This window comes from Callospermophilus lateralis, chromosome 20, assembly GCF_048772815.1.
Source record: "Callospermophilus lateralis isolate mCalLat2 chromosome 20, mCalLat2.hap1, whole genome shotgun sequence".
In the NCBI taxonomy this organism is placed as follows: domain Eukaryota; kingdom Metazoa; phylum Chordata; class Mammalia; order Rodentia; family Sciuridae; genus Callospermophilus; species Callospermophilus lateralis.
Window position 1 is genome coordinate 13884680 of NC_135324.1, and position 18346 is coordinate 13903025.

General features: G+C 42.6%; 1 protein-coding gene across 1 annotated transcript in view; it reads right to left on the minus strand.

Annotated features, from left to right (window-relative positions):
- LOC143385574 (contactin-6) overlaps positions 1-18346 on the minus strand; it is a 160542-nt gene that overhangs the window by 96071 nt on the left and 46125 nt on the right. The window contains exons 3-5 of the mRNA XM_076841033.1: positions 16060-16155; positions 2616-2819; positions 529-631 (exon numbers count right to left, since the gene is read on the minus strand). Of these exons, the coding sequence (XP_076697148.1) occupies positions 529-631; positions 2616-2819; positions 16060-16155 (403 nt within the window). The remainder of the gene's footprint in view (positions 1-528; positions 632-2615; positions 2820-16059; positions 16156-18346) is intronic.

Below are 18346 nucleotides of genomic sequence, written 5' to 3' on the forward strand. Positions count from 1 at the left end.
CACTTATCAGAGTCAAAGTAAGCACCCAGAACATTCCCAGGGCAGATTGGACTCAATTCTAATTATCTACTATAACAATGGGCTTAATTAGTCTAGTTTGGGAAATGAATGGGGTTTTTTCCTTTATAAGAACTGCTGATTAATTAAGCAAGGACTCACTCCAGGCAATGTATTTCTGGATGTAGGACAAGAGGTTGTGAAGGATATACCAGAAGTTTAGCCACTTGCCCACGGGGTCATGCGAGTTAACAAACTCTCTTGCAAAGTGCTGCATCAAAGGGTCCCATTATACTAAACTTGAGGAAATACCCACCATATTTAGGGGAGAAATGCAGCATCGCTTTCCGTGTATTCGATATTTTTTATTTAAATTCCAACCAGAAAGATTCCCTATGGCTCAGCATTTGAAATCTATTTGGTAATTTACCTTAGAGCAATGTTTGAATAATGAAAAGGTTTATTTAAAAAAATTTTTTTTTAAAGCAACTAGGGAAAAAAAAAAAAAAAAAAAACAACAAACCACCTTACTTTCCAAGGGCAAAGCATTCCAGTTTTACAGATGAATCCTTTGCAGCTTGTATAGTTTCAGGAAAACGGACTTCAATCTTTGGTTCATATTCCCCCATCACACCTGTTAAATATCAAAAGAGCTAGCAGCATTTCCAGAGAATGGAATTTTCCTACGAAGTAAACGCTTCATTAACCCAAACTTGATTATTTGGTCTTAATAAGAATTCGTGTTTTCAAAAGAACTGGATACAGCTATGGTTTTATAAAAGATCCTTCTTAGAGATAGCTAGACCCACCTCCTCTTCCGGGAGCCAGGGGCTGGGTCGGTTCAGGAATAGGAATTTTGCATTAAAAATGGTAAGAAGTGTGATACAGCAGCATATTCCAAGCTATCAGTATTTCTGAAGCAAAATATATGAAGCAACCACATAAACTGAGATAAAAAGAAAAATATCTGTAGGTCCGGAGCTTTAGTTTTCTGAACATGTATATATATATATATATATATATATATATATATATATATATATATATATATAAACGTCTTTACAGTTTTAATACTTCCAATAAGGAACTGTGGCCATAGGTTGAGATTAAAATAAGGTAGTGTTCTAATGTGTTATAAATACATTATCTGCCAGACAAGTTGTGATAAACAGAAATATATCTCATTATTTCAATTAAGTTAATTGAGATTCTTTAAAAACTTTGATCATGTTTTATTTTTAGATATCAAACATACGAGTGACATATTCCAAAAATACGTGGAATTTTCGGAGCAACTGCAGAAAATGTGATAACTGCAAGATAAATAACTCATTTTTTAGGATGTTGATCTTTGCAAACATTGAAAGAGGTTCCTTTGGGGAAGTTAGAGTACTACTTCATTCTGCTAAACTGCTAAACTTTAAACTGGCTTTCTTGCCTTCTGAGGTTTCTCGTATGCCCACTTAAAAAAGGTTTGATTCATTTATATTATGTACAATGGTACTGGCCTACTTTTACCTTAAATATGATGAAGATAATAGAAGGCATGGAGAAGGGGATTGGGGTGGGAAGGGGATCGGTAGAAATTAAGAACAGAAGAAAAATGGGTAAACTATGGTAGGATCTCCTCCTGTGGTCCTGAATATTCGCTGAAGAGACTTAGGAATACATCTAAGGGTTGCCCACATTGGAATTAAGACCTTGAAAACATGTTTGGGTAGTTAGTGACTGTGAAGTTCTTCCATAAGGACTCTCCCTATGGATTGGTTTCACAGTTCTGCTAGCGTTTATTATATTCTTGCTTGTCTTTTCGGGGGGAATAAAAAAATTCTAGGAGGTATTGCATTTCAAGTCCAAAACCTGATCCTATAATGCACTCACAGATTTTTTTTTTTCTGTCTTTACATATCCCACTGTGCACACTTAATTAAAGAATCAACTAGAGGGTTTTTCCACTTGGATGACTCCAGTCGTTTCTCATTCTCTGAACCAACCGACTAAGCTACAGAACTCATCACAGGCCAATCTGAGTTATGTTCCTTGGAGAAGTTAAATTAGTCTAGATCTTGCATTTCATTTCTTTGGAGTGCTCATAATTAATGTTGGTTTTCTTTGCTTTCCATACGTATTATCTTTTTTTTTTTTTTAAATTGATGTTGCTATTTGGCTAGGAAAGGGATAGGGGGCATTAAACAGGTTCCCATATATGTTCATTAAAATGATATGAATTTAAGGATAGAAATGTAGCTGCACCCACACATGCACACATACACACATGCCAACTCCCCCTCCCCGACAATTACCATAGTTTTGTTTTGTTTTTTTTTTTTCAGATTAGTTCTTAAGCAAAGTGAAATCAAGCTGTCCCAATGTCTGAAAGGAGATGGCACAGTGTACCCCAAAACTAGGTATACTGCACCACGTGGGTGAATTGCAGAAGTTTTCTATCGCAACTGACTTGCCTTGCTTTGGAGAACTGAACCTTCGACTCATAGCTTGGGGTGGATTTGGCTCCATTGAACAGGAGGGAAGCAGACAGCACCCCACCCCCACCCCCACCCCCACCCCCACTCTGGAAGAGCCACAAAGTAGAGTCCCAAGAGAACTCTTCATCTTACCATCGGTGCGTTGCACTAAAGGCGTGGGGGGTCCTCGGACGCTCCTCCGGGCCTCCTTGTTGGTTATGAAGCAGGTGTAGTTGCCCACGTCCGAGGGCTCCACCTTAGCAATGTACAGGTTTCCTGTCTCTTGAGATACGAACCGCCTCTTGTCCTCTTGGACGTATAAGGAGTTATCATTGAAGGTCCAGGCATATGATAAATCTGAAAAACCAGGAAAAAAAATACATTAACCTTACAGTATCTATTCTTATCTGAGAATCATGTGCTCAGTGTCACCATCATTAGAATAAAATTGTGACCGTATTTGTCCCAGTGAGAGCTGAAGATCTGGTGTGTAATTTTATGGTTGCCTTATTTCCATACATATCCCAGTTGGGTGGTCAGTGATGCGCTTGCCTTGCCCATCATAGGGTGGTGTGGGACTCAGGGCAGATGATAGGGTGTCAAGAGAACCAGTGGATGCATGTATTAAGAAGAGCTAGAAGATGTCTAAACCATCTCAGGTTCAATGCACACTGGATTTCTTTAGCAATAGTGCTTTTGAAGCGGTGTTTCTCCATGATATTGTCAGAAGGTTGAACTTAACTGAGGAGAACTTATTAAATTCAACTTAAAAATGTAAGTGAAAATACTCTCTCCCGGAGCGTGGAGTTCACTCTGTGAGTGTTATAGGATTTCTGAGCACTATCACTCTGTGATAGTCTTAGGACTGAGATTCCTGCAAAGCAAAACTTGTACACTGTAGAAGTCACACCACTCACTTATTGCCACCAGCGTGGGTAATTTCCATGTGGGAAAACACACGGATTGACCGAGGCATTATGAGAAGTCCAGAAAAGAAGCCTACAATAACTCGTGTTCAGAAAAGACTTCTCAGAAGAATGGATTCCACACAGAAACCATCATGGTGACGAGAGCGATGCAGCCGTCCGCACCAGAATTGAGTGGGCAAGGCTGAAAATACACACAGCAGATCTTGAAGATGAGAGAGAACAGGGGTTACCTCCCTGAACATCAGTCACGCTCTCTCTGAAAATGTTATAGGTAAGTATGAATTATATACGATCTATTGAACAAAATTAAAGACACAGGTCTTTTTTATTTGTTATTTTTGGTACCACTCAACCACTGAGCCACCTCCCCCAGCCCTATTTTGTATTTTATTGAGAGACAGGGTCTCACTGAGTTGCTTAGGGCCTCGCTTTGGCTGAGGCTGGCCTTGAACTCGCCATCCTCCTGCCTCAGCCTCCTGAGCCACTGGGAATAGAGGTGTGCGCCACTGTGCCCGGCAAAGACACAGATCTTAAGTTCAGTTTCATTGATTGTAAAAATGACATGCCCTTGGTAACCACCATCCCAAATTAAACATAAAGCATCTCCATCTTTTCAAAAATTGCCTTATGTCCCTTTCTGGTCAATCTTTAACAATAAAAATCATCACCTGCTTTGTATCATTAGATTACTTTTAACATTATTTAGATGAATCCATTTAAGTGTTAGGCCCATAATAGTAATATCAGGCAGAGCAAAAACTAAGCTGTACTGCTTTGTGAAAACATGTTGCAAATCAATATATTCAGTCCTAGCTAATGAGAGGCTGCCTATTTGAGTATGGGAATTTGTATGTGTACATGTTCATACAGGTCATTTTATTTTAAAACCTGGGGATACATACAATGATATTTTTTTAAAAAAAATGAATTAAGGGTGGAAAATAAAAGACTTAAAACTCTCTATGTAGTATGTCTCTGTCCTATTAGAATTTTAAATTAGTGGGTATTTTTTTATAAATTGGAAAATAAAATAGGATCTACAGGATGAGAAGAGTGTCAGAAAAGACAAACAGTAGAATGAACTACAGTTTATAAAAATAAGATGGCGGTCTGGGTGCGGTGGCACACACCTGTAATCCTAGCGGCTTGGAAGGATGAAGCAGGAGGATCATAAGTTCAAAGCCAGCCTCAGCCACTAAGTGGCGACCTTAAGCAACTCAGCTAGACCCTGTCTCAAAAATAAAAATAAAAATAAAAAGGGGTAGGGCTGTGGTTCAGTGGTTAAAAGCCCCTGAATTCAATATTCAATCTCCAATACCAAAGAAGGAAAGAGAAAAAAAAAAAAAATAGGTAGAATTTTTATTCTTACTGGGCCATGTTCATAATGGAGTATTTTGTTTTATTCATTCAGGCATTGACTCCCAAACCCGATGCATTTCAGAATTGCCAAAATAAAGGCTAAAACACAGACAGTTAATAATTCTACTCCTAGCAATTTAGTTTCATTAAATCTGAGTGAAGGATCGCAGACCCTGTATTTTTGACAAACACCAAACGACTCAAACAGTTGAAGGGAAATACTAGGTTCACAGAACTCTTTATTGAGAGGTGAATTAAGAACCAAGTGCATTAAGATAACAACATGCAACACAGGCGAGAGTCTCTATCACAAAAGAAAGTGGAAAAAAAAAACTTAAGAGATTTCTGATGCAGGTTAAAGATCTTGGAAGAGGACTAGAGCCACCTTCATGTACTAGGCTGCCGTATGCACAGAGTTAAAGACACCATCGGAAGCCACATGCAGAAGCAAAAATTTGAGATGCCACTGCGACTACTAAAATAATAAATACTATGAAAATGATTCTATAGTCTAGACTTTCAGACTATGCAATTCCATTTTTTTATTATTTTCAGAAAAAAAAAATGTGCTTTGGCATTCTGGTCCTGTTTTGCAGGTATACCGAATTTCATTTTTCTTTCTGCAAGTCCCCGTCGGGGGCTTTAGTCATTCCGTGTCGTCTCCTGCTTCTGAGTTTCCTCACTGATGTCCTTTGCTGCCTGACTTCTAAGCCTGTTGCTCTGTCTCCACCAAAGAGATGCTCAAAGGTTTTTGTTTGAAACCCCAAGCGTCGGCGAGATGGTAAATTCTTCCTCAATATAAAAAGGAGGAGGAATAAAAGTGGTCCCGACGCCCCCGTCGAAGAGTGGTCGACTCTTTGTCTTTTGAACTTTTTGTGAAATAAAAGCAATCGTGAGCAAATTCCCAGGGCCGTGTTCTGGGCTTGGGGCTCCTTATCCGAGGCCCTTTTTGGAGCAGGGGAATAAGCTTTAGTTCTCTGAAATCCAACGTAACCCATTCCACTTAACGGAAATTACAGGTTGCAGCTGATGCCGGGGACATCTTTGTATTCTTCAACCTATAATCTTGGGGCCTGAAACTGTAATTTTCTTCTCTCCTTGGGTGAATTCGTTTCTATCTTAGCTACTAAAACTTTCCAATCGGTTCCTACGTGTGCTGTATCCTTCTTCAATAGTGGAATATTTAGAAGCCCCTGGAAGATTCTAGTACAGAAACAGAGAAGTGTACAGAAAGGTAGTAAAGTGTTTTTTTTTTTAAGTGCATTGCTTTCCTCCTCCCAACAGTTGTTTGATGAAGTGATCTGTGAATTACTAAGTTGCCCGCGAAACAGAAAAGGATTGATTCTACAACTAAGAGTGTGAAAGTAATCCCCCTCCAGTCACAGGGTTAAAATGTGCAAAGAGAGAATTTTAAAACCAGATCCTTTAGAGATCAGCTTCTATACTGTTTCCTTAGCACTTCATTTCTGAGATTGATGCTCTCTCTCTCTCTCTCTCTCTCTCTCTCTCTCTCTCTCTATATATATATATATATATATATATATATATATCAGTTTTCTTTCCTTGATTCTTCTTTGTTACCCTCAAACTTCCTTCCAAACTCCCAAGCTCTCTGGAAGCACAACCTGGCTCATATTTAGACCCAAATTCTCAGCACCCATAGCTTCCTCTGGCCACACCGCCTGGCCGGTCTGCATGGAACCCAACTTCCTAGGGAGGAAAAGCTGATCTTTGACATGTCTCCAAAATCTTGCCAACATTAGCAGAGAATCAGACACAAAATAAAATCCTGAAGGAATAATGGTCCTGTCTTAAATGGGCCTCTTGAAAGAGCAGAGGTTCTACGTTTAGAGTGAACACCAAAAAATAAAAAAAAAAACAAACACACACACACACACACACACACACACACTTCTGGGCTCTGTCCTCAGAGGGCATGGTCTGGGGAAGAGCCCGAGCATGTCCATACATGACCAGTTTCCATGTATGGACACTGATACAGGTGGTGTGAAAGGACACTTGGAAAGTCACGAATACAAACAGCAAACCTCGGTCCCCTCTCTGTAACCATACTGGAAGAGAAAGCCCCTGGATTGTGCATGGTGACTGTATATTCCTTGGGTGCGTCATTGGAGCCTGAAGGAGGATGTTTCTCAGTGCGTGGATTCCTAGTGTGTCCGGGGCTGGCAGGGATTTTAGGCAATTGCTAATTCTTCCTCTTCATTTTTTTTTTGGGGGGGGTGATACTGGGGATGAAACTCAGAGGCACTCGACCACGGAGCCCTATCCTCAGACCTATTGAGTATTTTATTTAGAGACAGGGTCTCACTGAGTTGCTTAGGGCCTCATTAAGTTGCTGAGGCTGGCTTTGAGTCCCGCCTGTCACCGTGTGCCTCCCTCTGCCATGGTCCCTTCTCCAGCCCTTGAGCTGGTTCTTCTCATTCACCCAGGTAGCCAGTCTACAGTGGGAGCATTTACCTCTTTCTGTTCTATCATCAGCCACTGGCTATGCTTCTTTGGTATATTTCTTAATAGGGAAATTAAAAAAAAAATACCTTCCAAATCGGAAGTTTAAAAAAACTCCTCATTTGGCATTGGGTCATGAATTGTGTGATTCCCGAGCCATCCAGGCTGACATCCCTGGTCTTGAGATCATTTCCCTGCACCTCTAATGACATGGATGTGTTATTCATGGTTGGGATGCCTTTCCCTGGTGTTGATTCAGCAGCAACTCGAGAATTGAATGATCGTCGGTCCTTCCCAGAGCCTTTACTGCAGGATCTCCCCCGCACCACCCTCTACAATTTTATTATTATGAGAAATGGCAGAGCCACGGTAAGCAGTCGGAAAACTCTATCTGCTGCTCTCTCAAGCATACAGCAACTTCTGTTTTCCCCAGGGTACGATTATGTTTTGACATCTTTTACAGCCCCATATCTTGTACGGTGATATTTAAAATACAAACAACAGAAGATGTATGCCATTATCCCCATTCTATGGGATCCGATTTTTTTTTTTTTTATAAGGGGGACAGTATGTCTCGTAAAAGAGACTAATAAGGACAACCTGGGACACCCCCAAGTACTGTTGGGGCACTGGAATGGATCTCAACATCAGCAGCCTGCTGTCTCAGGTAGAAGATAAATGATGGGAATAAAGAATCCGAAGTGTACCGCTCAGGGTTAGTGAATAAATCCCCCCCTTTGGAATATTCCAGGATGAGTCAGCTTTACAGCAAACCTGGTGCAGGGCTTCAGGGTTCCATGTTAGGGGCTCTGGGTGGGTAAATCACAGTTACGCTAACATGGTGGCAGAGACCTCATTCAAGAACCGCGATTCCTTGCCTGGGCTGAAGTCATTGATATTGTCCTCGGTGGGTTTATGAGGCAATCCAGAACACGGCCCCATGCCTTTATAAAAAAATCTGCTTGGTCTGAAATTTCCATTATTCCCACAATTGCTGCTTGACCCCCTGGATTTTATGAGATCTCCTCTGATTCACATCCCTTTTGTTTTGAATCATGGAGATGGTGATCTTTGGGGCTGACAAATAACCTATACATAAAGACCCCCCTGGGTTCCTATTACTGGGAAACTCCATACAACTCTGAGACGGATGATACCCTGGCAAACCCTACCTGGAGAGAGAACGGAAACTCAGCCAGCTTTGGGGTAACTGCTGGCCAATTTCCACATCTAAGAATGACTAGGAAAGCAACTGGATGCAGATACACAAGGACCGTGAGGACCACACTTCTTTCTTTCTTTTCAATCCCCATCCTCTCTAGGCGAGCTTAATATAGCTAATCTCAAAAAAATGGACTACACTGGTTTTTAAACAAGGGTGATTTTTATCTCTCAAGGGTAATATCTGGAAGAATGTTTTCATTGTCATAACTGGAGAGAGGACCCTAGTAGCATCAAGAGGACAGAAGGTAAGGATACAGTTCAATATCTTAAGAACAATATAATCTTCCATAACAAAAATTCCACCTGACCAGGCACGGTGGTGCACGCCTATAATCCCAGTGGCTCCGGCGGCTGAGGCAGGAGGATGGCAAGTTCAAAGCCAGCCTCAGTAACTTAGTGAGGCCCTCAGCAACTTAGCAAGACCCTGTCTCAAGATAAAAAAAAATAAAATAAAAAGGGCTGGGGATGTCGCTCAGTGGTTAAGCACCCCTGGGTTCAATCCCTGATACCCAAAGGGGGAAAACATTCTCCCTGCATTGTGAATTGTGTCCAGGATTCTCTGATGATAGCCGATTATAACCCAGGTGTTCAGTTTGATTGGCTGGATTGAAGGGAGTGGGAAAGAGGAGAGAAGCAAGTGGCCATGAGACCTTCGGACTAAACCCTGGGGATCAGGTCAGCTACCAGGAATGGGAAGAAACACAGCTTCCTGGCTCTGATGCCGTACATCCCTCGAGGCATGTCAACCTGCTTCTTTACACGGTGTTTAAGTGCTCCCTCCCAGAGGTAAGGATTCCTGCCCTCTGCTCTAGACTTGATTTAACACTTACTGTCTGCTGTGAGCTAGATCACGTCAGACAAAATGAAGCGGATGAATAAATACTGTGGTGTTTCAACCGGACCCCATGAATTCCAGACAGAGGATCTTGGCCAAGTCAGCACGCAATTTGCAAAATGGAGAGATCGTCCCTGAAATGTTAAATGAGCCGAGGTGTACAGGATGCTGAGAGCGGATGGCAGGTACTCCTCATCTTACCTGACGTGGGAGGTTAGATACTATTTATGTTTAGAGAGCTCCAAGTTTTGCTCTCCAAACTAAATCCTTCTCCCTGGGGATGGATGGAATGCAACGTCCCACTCAGAATTCTCACTCTTTCGTCTCTTTGGCATTCGATAGTTAACAGGTCTTGAATTTCTCATTTCTCCCATCTCAAAACCTGCTTTACCGTCATTGCCTCCTCCCAGGTATCAGAAGAACTTTCATTCTGAATGGTTTGAGGACATGCCCAGGGCAACCCCATCTCTTATAAGGCCACAGAAGCAGGAATTGTTAGAGTCTGTAAACAAGTCTGGATGGCGCCTGGCATTTTGCCAGGGGGAGTGGTTTGTGAAGTGGCGCCAGCGAGCCATTAAGTGTGGAGATTCCTTATTGGTTGACTGCTGTATCTAGTTTACGCTAATTAAGATAAGCTGTGTGGAGTGTATAAATACCTCTGTTGTCTTACAATAAACGGCTCCCACTCCTGCTGTATCAATCTACACAAGTTGCTTGTCACCCCCTGGTTATTTTGCTGCAGCCGGACTGCGGCAAGGAACAATGTTATCCCAATAAATAACACTCAACTTGACTGGATAAAGAGATGCTGGTGATTAAGAGGCTTCTGAGTATGTTAATGAGGGGGTATCTGGGAATGATTGGCATGTGGGGTAGCCAACTGGAATGGAGACCCTCCCTAAGCATCGGGCAGTCCCGTCCAATAGATGGGAGGTTTGGGTGGAATGAAAATTGGAAGAACGAGGAAGGAGTAGCAGATGCAGGCTTCATTCTTCTGGAGGGGGTTCTTGATGGCTGCTGAGATCACCTGGGGACGTCAGACTCTTGCTCCTTCACCCTTCCAAAGTGGACTCTGCCAGTGAATCACCAGGGAGTTTCCAGAAGCCTTCCGTCTCCTACTAGGGTAGCTCCATTGATCCCTCTTGTTCTGGGGCTTCAGCCTCTTGGACTGGGCACCTGCGGGCTCCTCCAGCTCTGCAGCCTGCAGACGGCCACTGTGGACTCTCCAGCTTCTGGTCACCTAAGCCAACCTAGCAAGTCCCCTTTTATAATCGTACCTCCTGTTGATTCTGTCCCTCTAGAGGACCCTGGCTAATACAACCCTTCTCTTTCTCTAGCAATTCACATTGACTTTCTCAGGGGTTTACTTCAGTTTTACCCACTGAACTTATAATGACGATGGTGACTGATCTACCTATGTACTGCTGTCATCCTGGTCCACAGCACCATCGCCTCTTACCTGAGTGACTCTGATCCTGGTTTATTTGCTCACATTCTTTTCCTCCTTTGGTCCAATTTTAGAGAAAGTCCGAGAAATTGTGTCCCTGTTCTGATCAGTACTATCCAGGGTATTCTCAATGTCACTCACAGAAAATCTAAAGGCCCTAAATTGTCCAGAGGTAGGACCATATATTCTCTTTTACATCCTGCTTTCTCATGTTGCTCCACCTCCACAGGCCTTATTGCTGTTTTTTTTCTAAATGCCAGACACACATGGTTCAACCACAGGTCCTTTGCAGATGCTGCTCCCTCTGCCCCAACTGTCGTTGCTCTCTATGCGCCACTCTCCCTTCTAGAGTTCTCAAAGGACAATTAAGCCTTATTTCACCTTTGAATATATAACAGCAACATCTGCTCTTTGCTATCTCCCACTATTTTTCTACCTAGCTCTTACCACCTGCTGTCATGATTTGTATTTCTTTACGATAAGATTTATAGAGCTGAGAACTTTGTGTATGTTCTTCATCGTATCCCCAAACTGCAGAAAAAGGTGTGTGGCACATTTATAAGGTACGTAAGAAATATTTAGAAAGTGATATTAGAAATATTTGAGAGTGAATATATAATGCACTGGTTCAATAATATTGTAAGTCATATTATTATTATAAGTAATAATAAATTATAGATAATCTTATAAATAATATTAATATACCAACAAGTTACTCTCAGGCCTGCCTGTCTTTTGCATATTCAAGGAATCCAAGAATAATATATTCATTTGCCAATTGGATCTACCCAATAGGTCAACGTCATCTGCCATTTTGTCCAGAAACAACAAACACACCAACGGAAAAGGACTGGCTATGACATTTTTGCATGTTTTCTCCATATAATTTTCCATCCTTATTCTAGAGCATGGTTCTGAGCCGTCGTTTGGAATGATTTCCAGTTTAAGTTGAATTGTCAGCGTCTTTACTGACGCAAATACAAACACTGGGCTCACACGCGGATGCTATCTTCCCGTCCCAGACAGATAATCCAAACTACTGGCGTAAATTCAGGCGTTCTACCCACCTAAGATTAGAAGGGAGGCAGGAAAAGAGCATTCCCTTTAAAACCCATCTTAAACTTGGGATGTTTATGAGCCCAGGCTAGAGAGTTTGCTACCCAGAGACTGAAGGGAAAGAGCGTACTTTACTTTGGATATGGGGACTGTTATTTCATGGCGAAGCTGACTTCAGTGACCTGGGACTAACTCCTACAGATTGTGGCTCCAGTGCCATCTTTGAAATGAGGTTTCCCAGGAGCTGTGCTAATGCACGGAACCCAGGAAGATCTCCTGACTGCTTCTTTTCCTGGTCATCCTCCAGCTTGGACCTCAAGGGTTTTCTTGTTTCTTCTAAAACTTAGACAAGATTCTTCTTTTGTCCCCCCAATGTGGTCTGCAAGTGGTTTGCGCAGACTCTCTGTCCCAGGGCTTCAACAGAAGCTCATCTTGGAAGCGAGGCAGCAAGGATCCATGGTGGAAAGGCCCCCCACTGTGCCTGGTCCAGGGCTCAGGGAAGAATCGGAGCTGTGTCCCCTTCCCCGGACACCAAATGAATAAATAGAATAAATATCGTATTGCCTCTCTCTGTCCCTGTGTGGATGGAGGTGACCTTAGAAACATCCAGGGATGACAGAGGCAGCCCAAAAATTTAAAAAAAAAAAAAGATATTTGGCCAACTGCCAGACGTTTTGGCTCTTCCCGGCGCTGACAAGCTGGAAGACTGTATTTTTCTGAGATGGAAATCCAAATGGAGGAGAAGAAGATAACAGATCATCGAGGCCACTGTCACCAATGTCTGGAAGACGAGGCAGTCACAGTCCAGCGGTGAGGGAGAAAGGAAAGAGGCATCTCAGGGGATCTCGGGGAGGTGTTGTGACTGCACGTCACCATGTGGCCTCTCTTGGTGTTTGTCCCCCAGAACTTGCAGTGAAGTCTCTGTTTCTCTTAAATATTTTCGACTTACAAGTTCTGCAAAGACAGAGCAAGAGCAAAATCCTCCCCTGGAGGAACAGGCTCAGAGTCTCGGAGGCTGATCATTTTGGACCTTAAATGTGCCCCAGAGGCCCAAGTGTTCAGCTGTCGTCTCAGGGTGGTGCCCTGGAGGTGGTGGGGGCCTTAGCAGTAAGGCCGAGCAGGTGGTCTCTAGGTCACCCGGGTCCTTCAAGGGGACCAGGGGGCCCTGACACTTGTTTTTCTCCCGTCTCCTGGCCGTGGGCTGAGCATGGCCATTTGGAGCTGTCACCAGACGTCAAGAACCCAAGGGGCCAGCCTGGTCATGGACAGGACCCTCTGAAGCTGGGAACCCAAATGGACCTTTCCTTCGACAGTTGATTATCTCAGGTATTTGCCGGAGAAATGAAAAGCTGCCCGTCTCTGGTTAGAAATGGAATTAATGGAATTAACGGAGCCAGTCGACTCCTACCCCCTGGGAACCTACGGAGCGGTTCCTGTCTGGCCTCCGATGGCCGTCGCTTTCTGAGGTCACACAGTAGGACGCACCGGGATGGGTGCTGGTGTGACTGCCCGAGCTCATGCCCATTTCATGGCGGTGACTTCTTTGCTGGAATAACCTTGGCCCCGGGAAAGTCTCCCCTCCCAGAGGGGCTGTCCCTCTGCCGTTTGGGGAACCCCCACAGAGGTCTCTCTTGTTTACTCTAAAGGAAGAGCAGCTCTGTGGTGGGACCTGATGCTTGGTTTACGTGGATGACTCTATTCCCTGGGGTGGTGACCGATCCTCTGTGTGTGGAATCCAGACGTTCTGTGTGCTGCTTCTGGACCTGGAGCCCCCCCCCCCCCTTGCTAGATACCTGAACAGGACTCCATCATGTGGATCATTTTCTTTCCTCTCCTATTCAGCCTCTTCATAAAGTGCACAGAAATCTATCTGATGGGCTTGGTTTGCCAGGAAGCATTTTGCACGAGTTTTGTGCATATATGAGGAGAAAAGCATAATGAATACAGGCTGTTCTGATAATACCCAACTTCACAGGGTTTCTCCCCTGCTGCAGGGCTGTCACTCTCTCTGGGGCTGACGGGGCTTGCAGAAGGACCACAAGACTCACTTGTCCAAAATCTGATGTAAACATTTCCGCCCTTTAGCATCTCTCCGTATGTACTCTGTAAGCCTCCTCTCTGAGAAGCACTGGTCATATTTTCACATGAGACCTGAAAATAATTTGATCCTTGGTACATTTGGTCTAACCTGCTGTTCTAATCGGTCATACATGACAGTAGAAGGCAGTTTGACACATCCCACATAAACGGAGTATAACTTCTCGTTCTTCTGCTTGTACGTGAGCGACAGAGAATCCAATAACATTGTTCCTGCATCCCGTCCTCAAAGAGCTGAGGATGCCCAGGGTAGGCCCTAAAACCATTGGGGATGAAAGTTCTAATACCTGGATGTTGTCAATATTGATAGCCCTCTTGGAAATCCTGCCCACATGCTGCTTAGGACACCGTGAGATTTGGGATCAGGCACATCGGCCACTAGTCCCGTGCGATGGACTTGGCTGTTTCAAAGGTCTTCATTTAAGGGGCTTGTTGTGTCTCCGTGACTTGATTTCATGGGGCACTGTGCAGACAAGGACCTTATGCCTGAGAAGATTGATGTGTCATTTAGTGTTGGTAAATGACAAGGTGACAAAGGGAAGTCACTCTTCCTCAGCGGCTTTATTGATTTTTTTGGAAGTCATTCCTCCACAACTATTTTACATTTCTGTTACCCCTGATTAAACAGTTGGAAATAATCTTCCGTGGTATCAAGAATCTCAGAATGATATCAGAGCGTAAAGTGACATGGACTTCCCCGTTCTCCTGCGTACCTTATCATCTTAGCACGGGAAAACAATTTTCCATACAGTTAAAAAATAAGCACCATAAAAAATTCCTGAGTCATCGCAGATCCTGTGGCCATATTATCTTATCTCAAGGTAGCATTGAAAGTATCGTAATTCTCCTCCATCAATCCAGGTCAGTATACTGCCATAATAGTCTAATAATAATGAGAAATATAATGATGACTCCTACTTAGTTTCTTTTTGTACTAGTGTAGCCTTGAGGTTGCATAAAAAAAGCAAATTATGACAGCCTGGTGTTGTAACTTTTGTTAAGTCTCACGAATAAGATTTGCTTTAACCTTCTAACATGACTGCTTGCATTGTATACTTGAACACCTGTCTTATCTATCTTCAAACTTCTCTATTCCATAGGGGAAGGCAGTCCACCCTAAGAGAAGTCAGATGGCCTGCACTTGAGCCCTGGATCCATGTCTATCAGCTTTGTGACCTTGGACCAGTTACTCAATCTGTCTCTGCTATAATGTAATGCACCTGGAAGACAATATTCAGAACAATATAGGCCCCATAGGTTGTGTGATTATTTGAGAATTTAATAAAGGTACTTAGACCTAGGTTGTGCCACTTCTTTTCTGTTATCATTAAGCTTTTTGTAATACTGTGTGAGACTGGATTGTCCCAAAGGAAATATTTCCTAGATGTTTTTCTCTTTGCCTACTTCAGATCCCAGCTGAGAATCACGGCCCAATTTACCATGTCATTTGGGATTTGAAAAATGCAGTCCCAAGGAGATGAGTGTCCTTAGGTGGTTTAGGTCTCTGGCAGCAGAGTCTTTCCCCTGACCAATTCAGACGCTGACAGAAGACACGTGGTCATTTTCCTCTTTGATCTTCACCACTGTAAAGAGCTACTGTGATTCAGCGATATCCATAATTTGCTTCCAATGAATGGGGGTAAGTCTCTCCTCCAATAGTCAACATGAAGTTGGCAAGAGAAGGGCTGGAATTTCCTTCTTCATAGAATGCAATAATAGCGAAATAATAGCATTAGCTTTCTCTTTTTAAAAATAAACATGGCGACCACACTAGATCAATTAACATTCATTAGCTCATTTAACATCTACAACCGGAATACATATAAATATCACTTATTGTCTCCAGACTACAGATGAGAAACTGAGCCTCAAAGAGGCTTAAGTAAATTGCCCCTTCTCATGAGCCACACCACCAGTGTGGTAATGGGCAGTTGCAATACAAAGCCGCCATTATCAACTCTGTGTACAGTAAGTTGCTTCATCTCCTTAAGGACATACTTGTTGAGTTCTTTCTGAAATATACCATTTGAATGTTGGACTATTTGCATGCAGTAGACAGATGGGAAGAACTTTCATGGTCCTTCTGAATGGATGAAGGTCCATCATGGACGCCAAGACCAAATGTGCCTCCTCGACCCTGGAGGGACCCAATGAATGGTGTGACCCAAATCATCCCCACGTTACCTCCAAAATGTGGTGGTGGGCCACAGAGAAGAACCACACCTTGTCCCTCTCGGACAGACACCGTGCTTCTCGTCTTGGTTTCAAATTCTTCGATATCTTAGAAAACAAAGAAGATTAAGTTTAGAATTGTAGGAAAAACATTCTGAAGGAGGATCTGTAACTTGTTTCTATTAAGAAGGGTAATTTGGATGGTTTAGATAGGAGGTGTCCCCAAAGATCATGTGTGAGACAATGCAAGAATTTTCAGTGGATTAATCCACTGATATGGATTAACTAGGTGGTAATTCTAGGCAGGTAGAATATGGCTGGAAGAAGGAGGTCACTGGGGGTGTGTCTTTGGGTTTGTATTTTGTCCCTAGTGAGCAGGGCTCTCTCTGGGCTTCCATATGGACATGTCCTAAGCTCCTTTCTCCTCTGCACCCTTCCGCCATGATGGTCTGCCTCACTTGGGCCCCTAGTAATGGATTTGGCCCTCTATGGACTGAGATCTCTGAAACCATGAGCCCCAAATGAACTTTTCCTCCTCTACATGTTCTTGCCAGGTCTTTTGGTCACAGAAGCAAAAACAAACAAAAAAACAATAATGGATACTTGTACTAAATCTTCTGACCGACCCAAAAATTTCGCTGATGATCAGTGTATCTAAAATGACTATTCATTCTCAACATCTTTATTTTTATTATAATTACATAAAGTGTGTGATAGGTGTCTGTTAACATATTACTCACTGTCTGTTTTCTTCCATGCTCCCAGGAAGCCCGTGGCCCAATAGCACATCTTTTAAGGACAGCGTATACTTACTCTTCCTGTTCAGGGAAAATGTGATTTTAAAACTCTGCAGTAAGTGTGCTGGAGTCTTCTGGCATCTTGAAGTAATGGGTGCCATTTTGAGGGGTAGGTGGAGTCTGCGGGAATCTAGGACGCCATTGTGTAAGGGAAAGATCCCCAAGAGCGAGAACCAGGGAGACTGAAACTCTGTTTTCTATTTTTCTTTTTGTTTCCTCCTTAACAAAGATGCTTCACAGGCTAATTTAGAATGTTGTGACCTCCTACACCAAAGAATTCTGAAATTCAGATTTGGAAGAAAGCTTACTAGCTACTTTGATGAGCTGTCCACTTGAATATTCATATTTCAACATTCTTGGCAAATGCTCTTAAGCCTGCAGGAAGGGATGGGTAAATTATTGACCTTCTTTGAGCCTCAATTGCTTTATCCTGTAAAATCTGCCACTCATTTATGTATTTATTCACTCAATTAATTAAGCACCTACTAAAATACCAGTTTGTTAATAAGGACAGGAGGTACATTTGAAAATAAAGCATGCACGTACCATGCTTTTATTGACTGTTAGGAGACTAGTTATTAAAACAAATACACAGTTTACAGATCTGAGGTGGAGATCACTAATTGTCTACCAAGATCTTGTCCCCCTTTCTTCCAAAGTAGTAGTCTTTTAAACAAGAGGTTACCCAGAGCATACAGCCATCAGATTTTATAGAGACATGTGGCAAAGAGAAACAATGAATGGAATTTCCATCATTTGACATGTGACCACTACAAATTTTGACATTCCCCAACCTCTCAACGTTACCACTACCTGGAATGGCAATGACATAGGAGCTCTGAGAAACCAGTCCTTGGATATGAAGGAGCCACCAATAGCCTTGGTACATAAGTGACCATACACAGTGGAATCACCGTTGGTTGGAAATACCCACTCCAATTCATCATACTGGACATAAGGAAACTTCTATCTTGTTGGAGGCACTTGATTGGGGGCTTCTTTGCTGCAACAGTTTAACCTTTTACCTTGAGTAAGGTGTATGGTAAGAAAAAAAAAAAGGTAGAGGAGAACATCTGATGTGTGAGATAGAGATCCAGGCAATGGTAACATGGGGCAGGTGAAATACTCCTTCCATGAAGCAAAACCAGGGCTACAATTCTAGAAGTGGAAAATTCAGAGGAGTGTCATGGTGCTAAACTGAAGCCAGTTTTGGTGGTTCATAGTGGGCAAGGCTTCAAAGAGATTGCCACATGACCAAGCACTTGGGGCTACTATCATAAATGAGCATTATGTTAAAAATTCAAAGGGAATACCTGAAAATTAACAAATTAAATTCAAATGGATAGACCTAACGTCACAGTGTTATGGAAAAAAAAAAAATAGTTGGTGGATATTGCTCTGACATTATCCCGCTTCCAAAAGAGAAAGATAAAAGCCTAACTATGAGCATCTCATGAAATTGGCACAGTGTGAGTTCAGTTATATAATGGATCTTTAAAAAT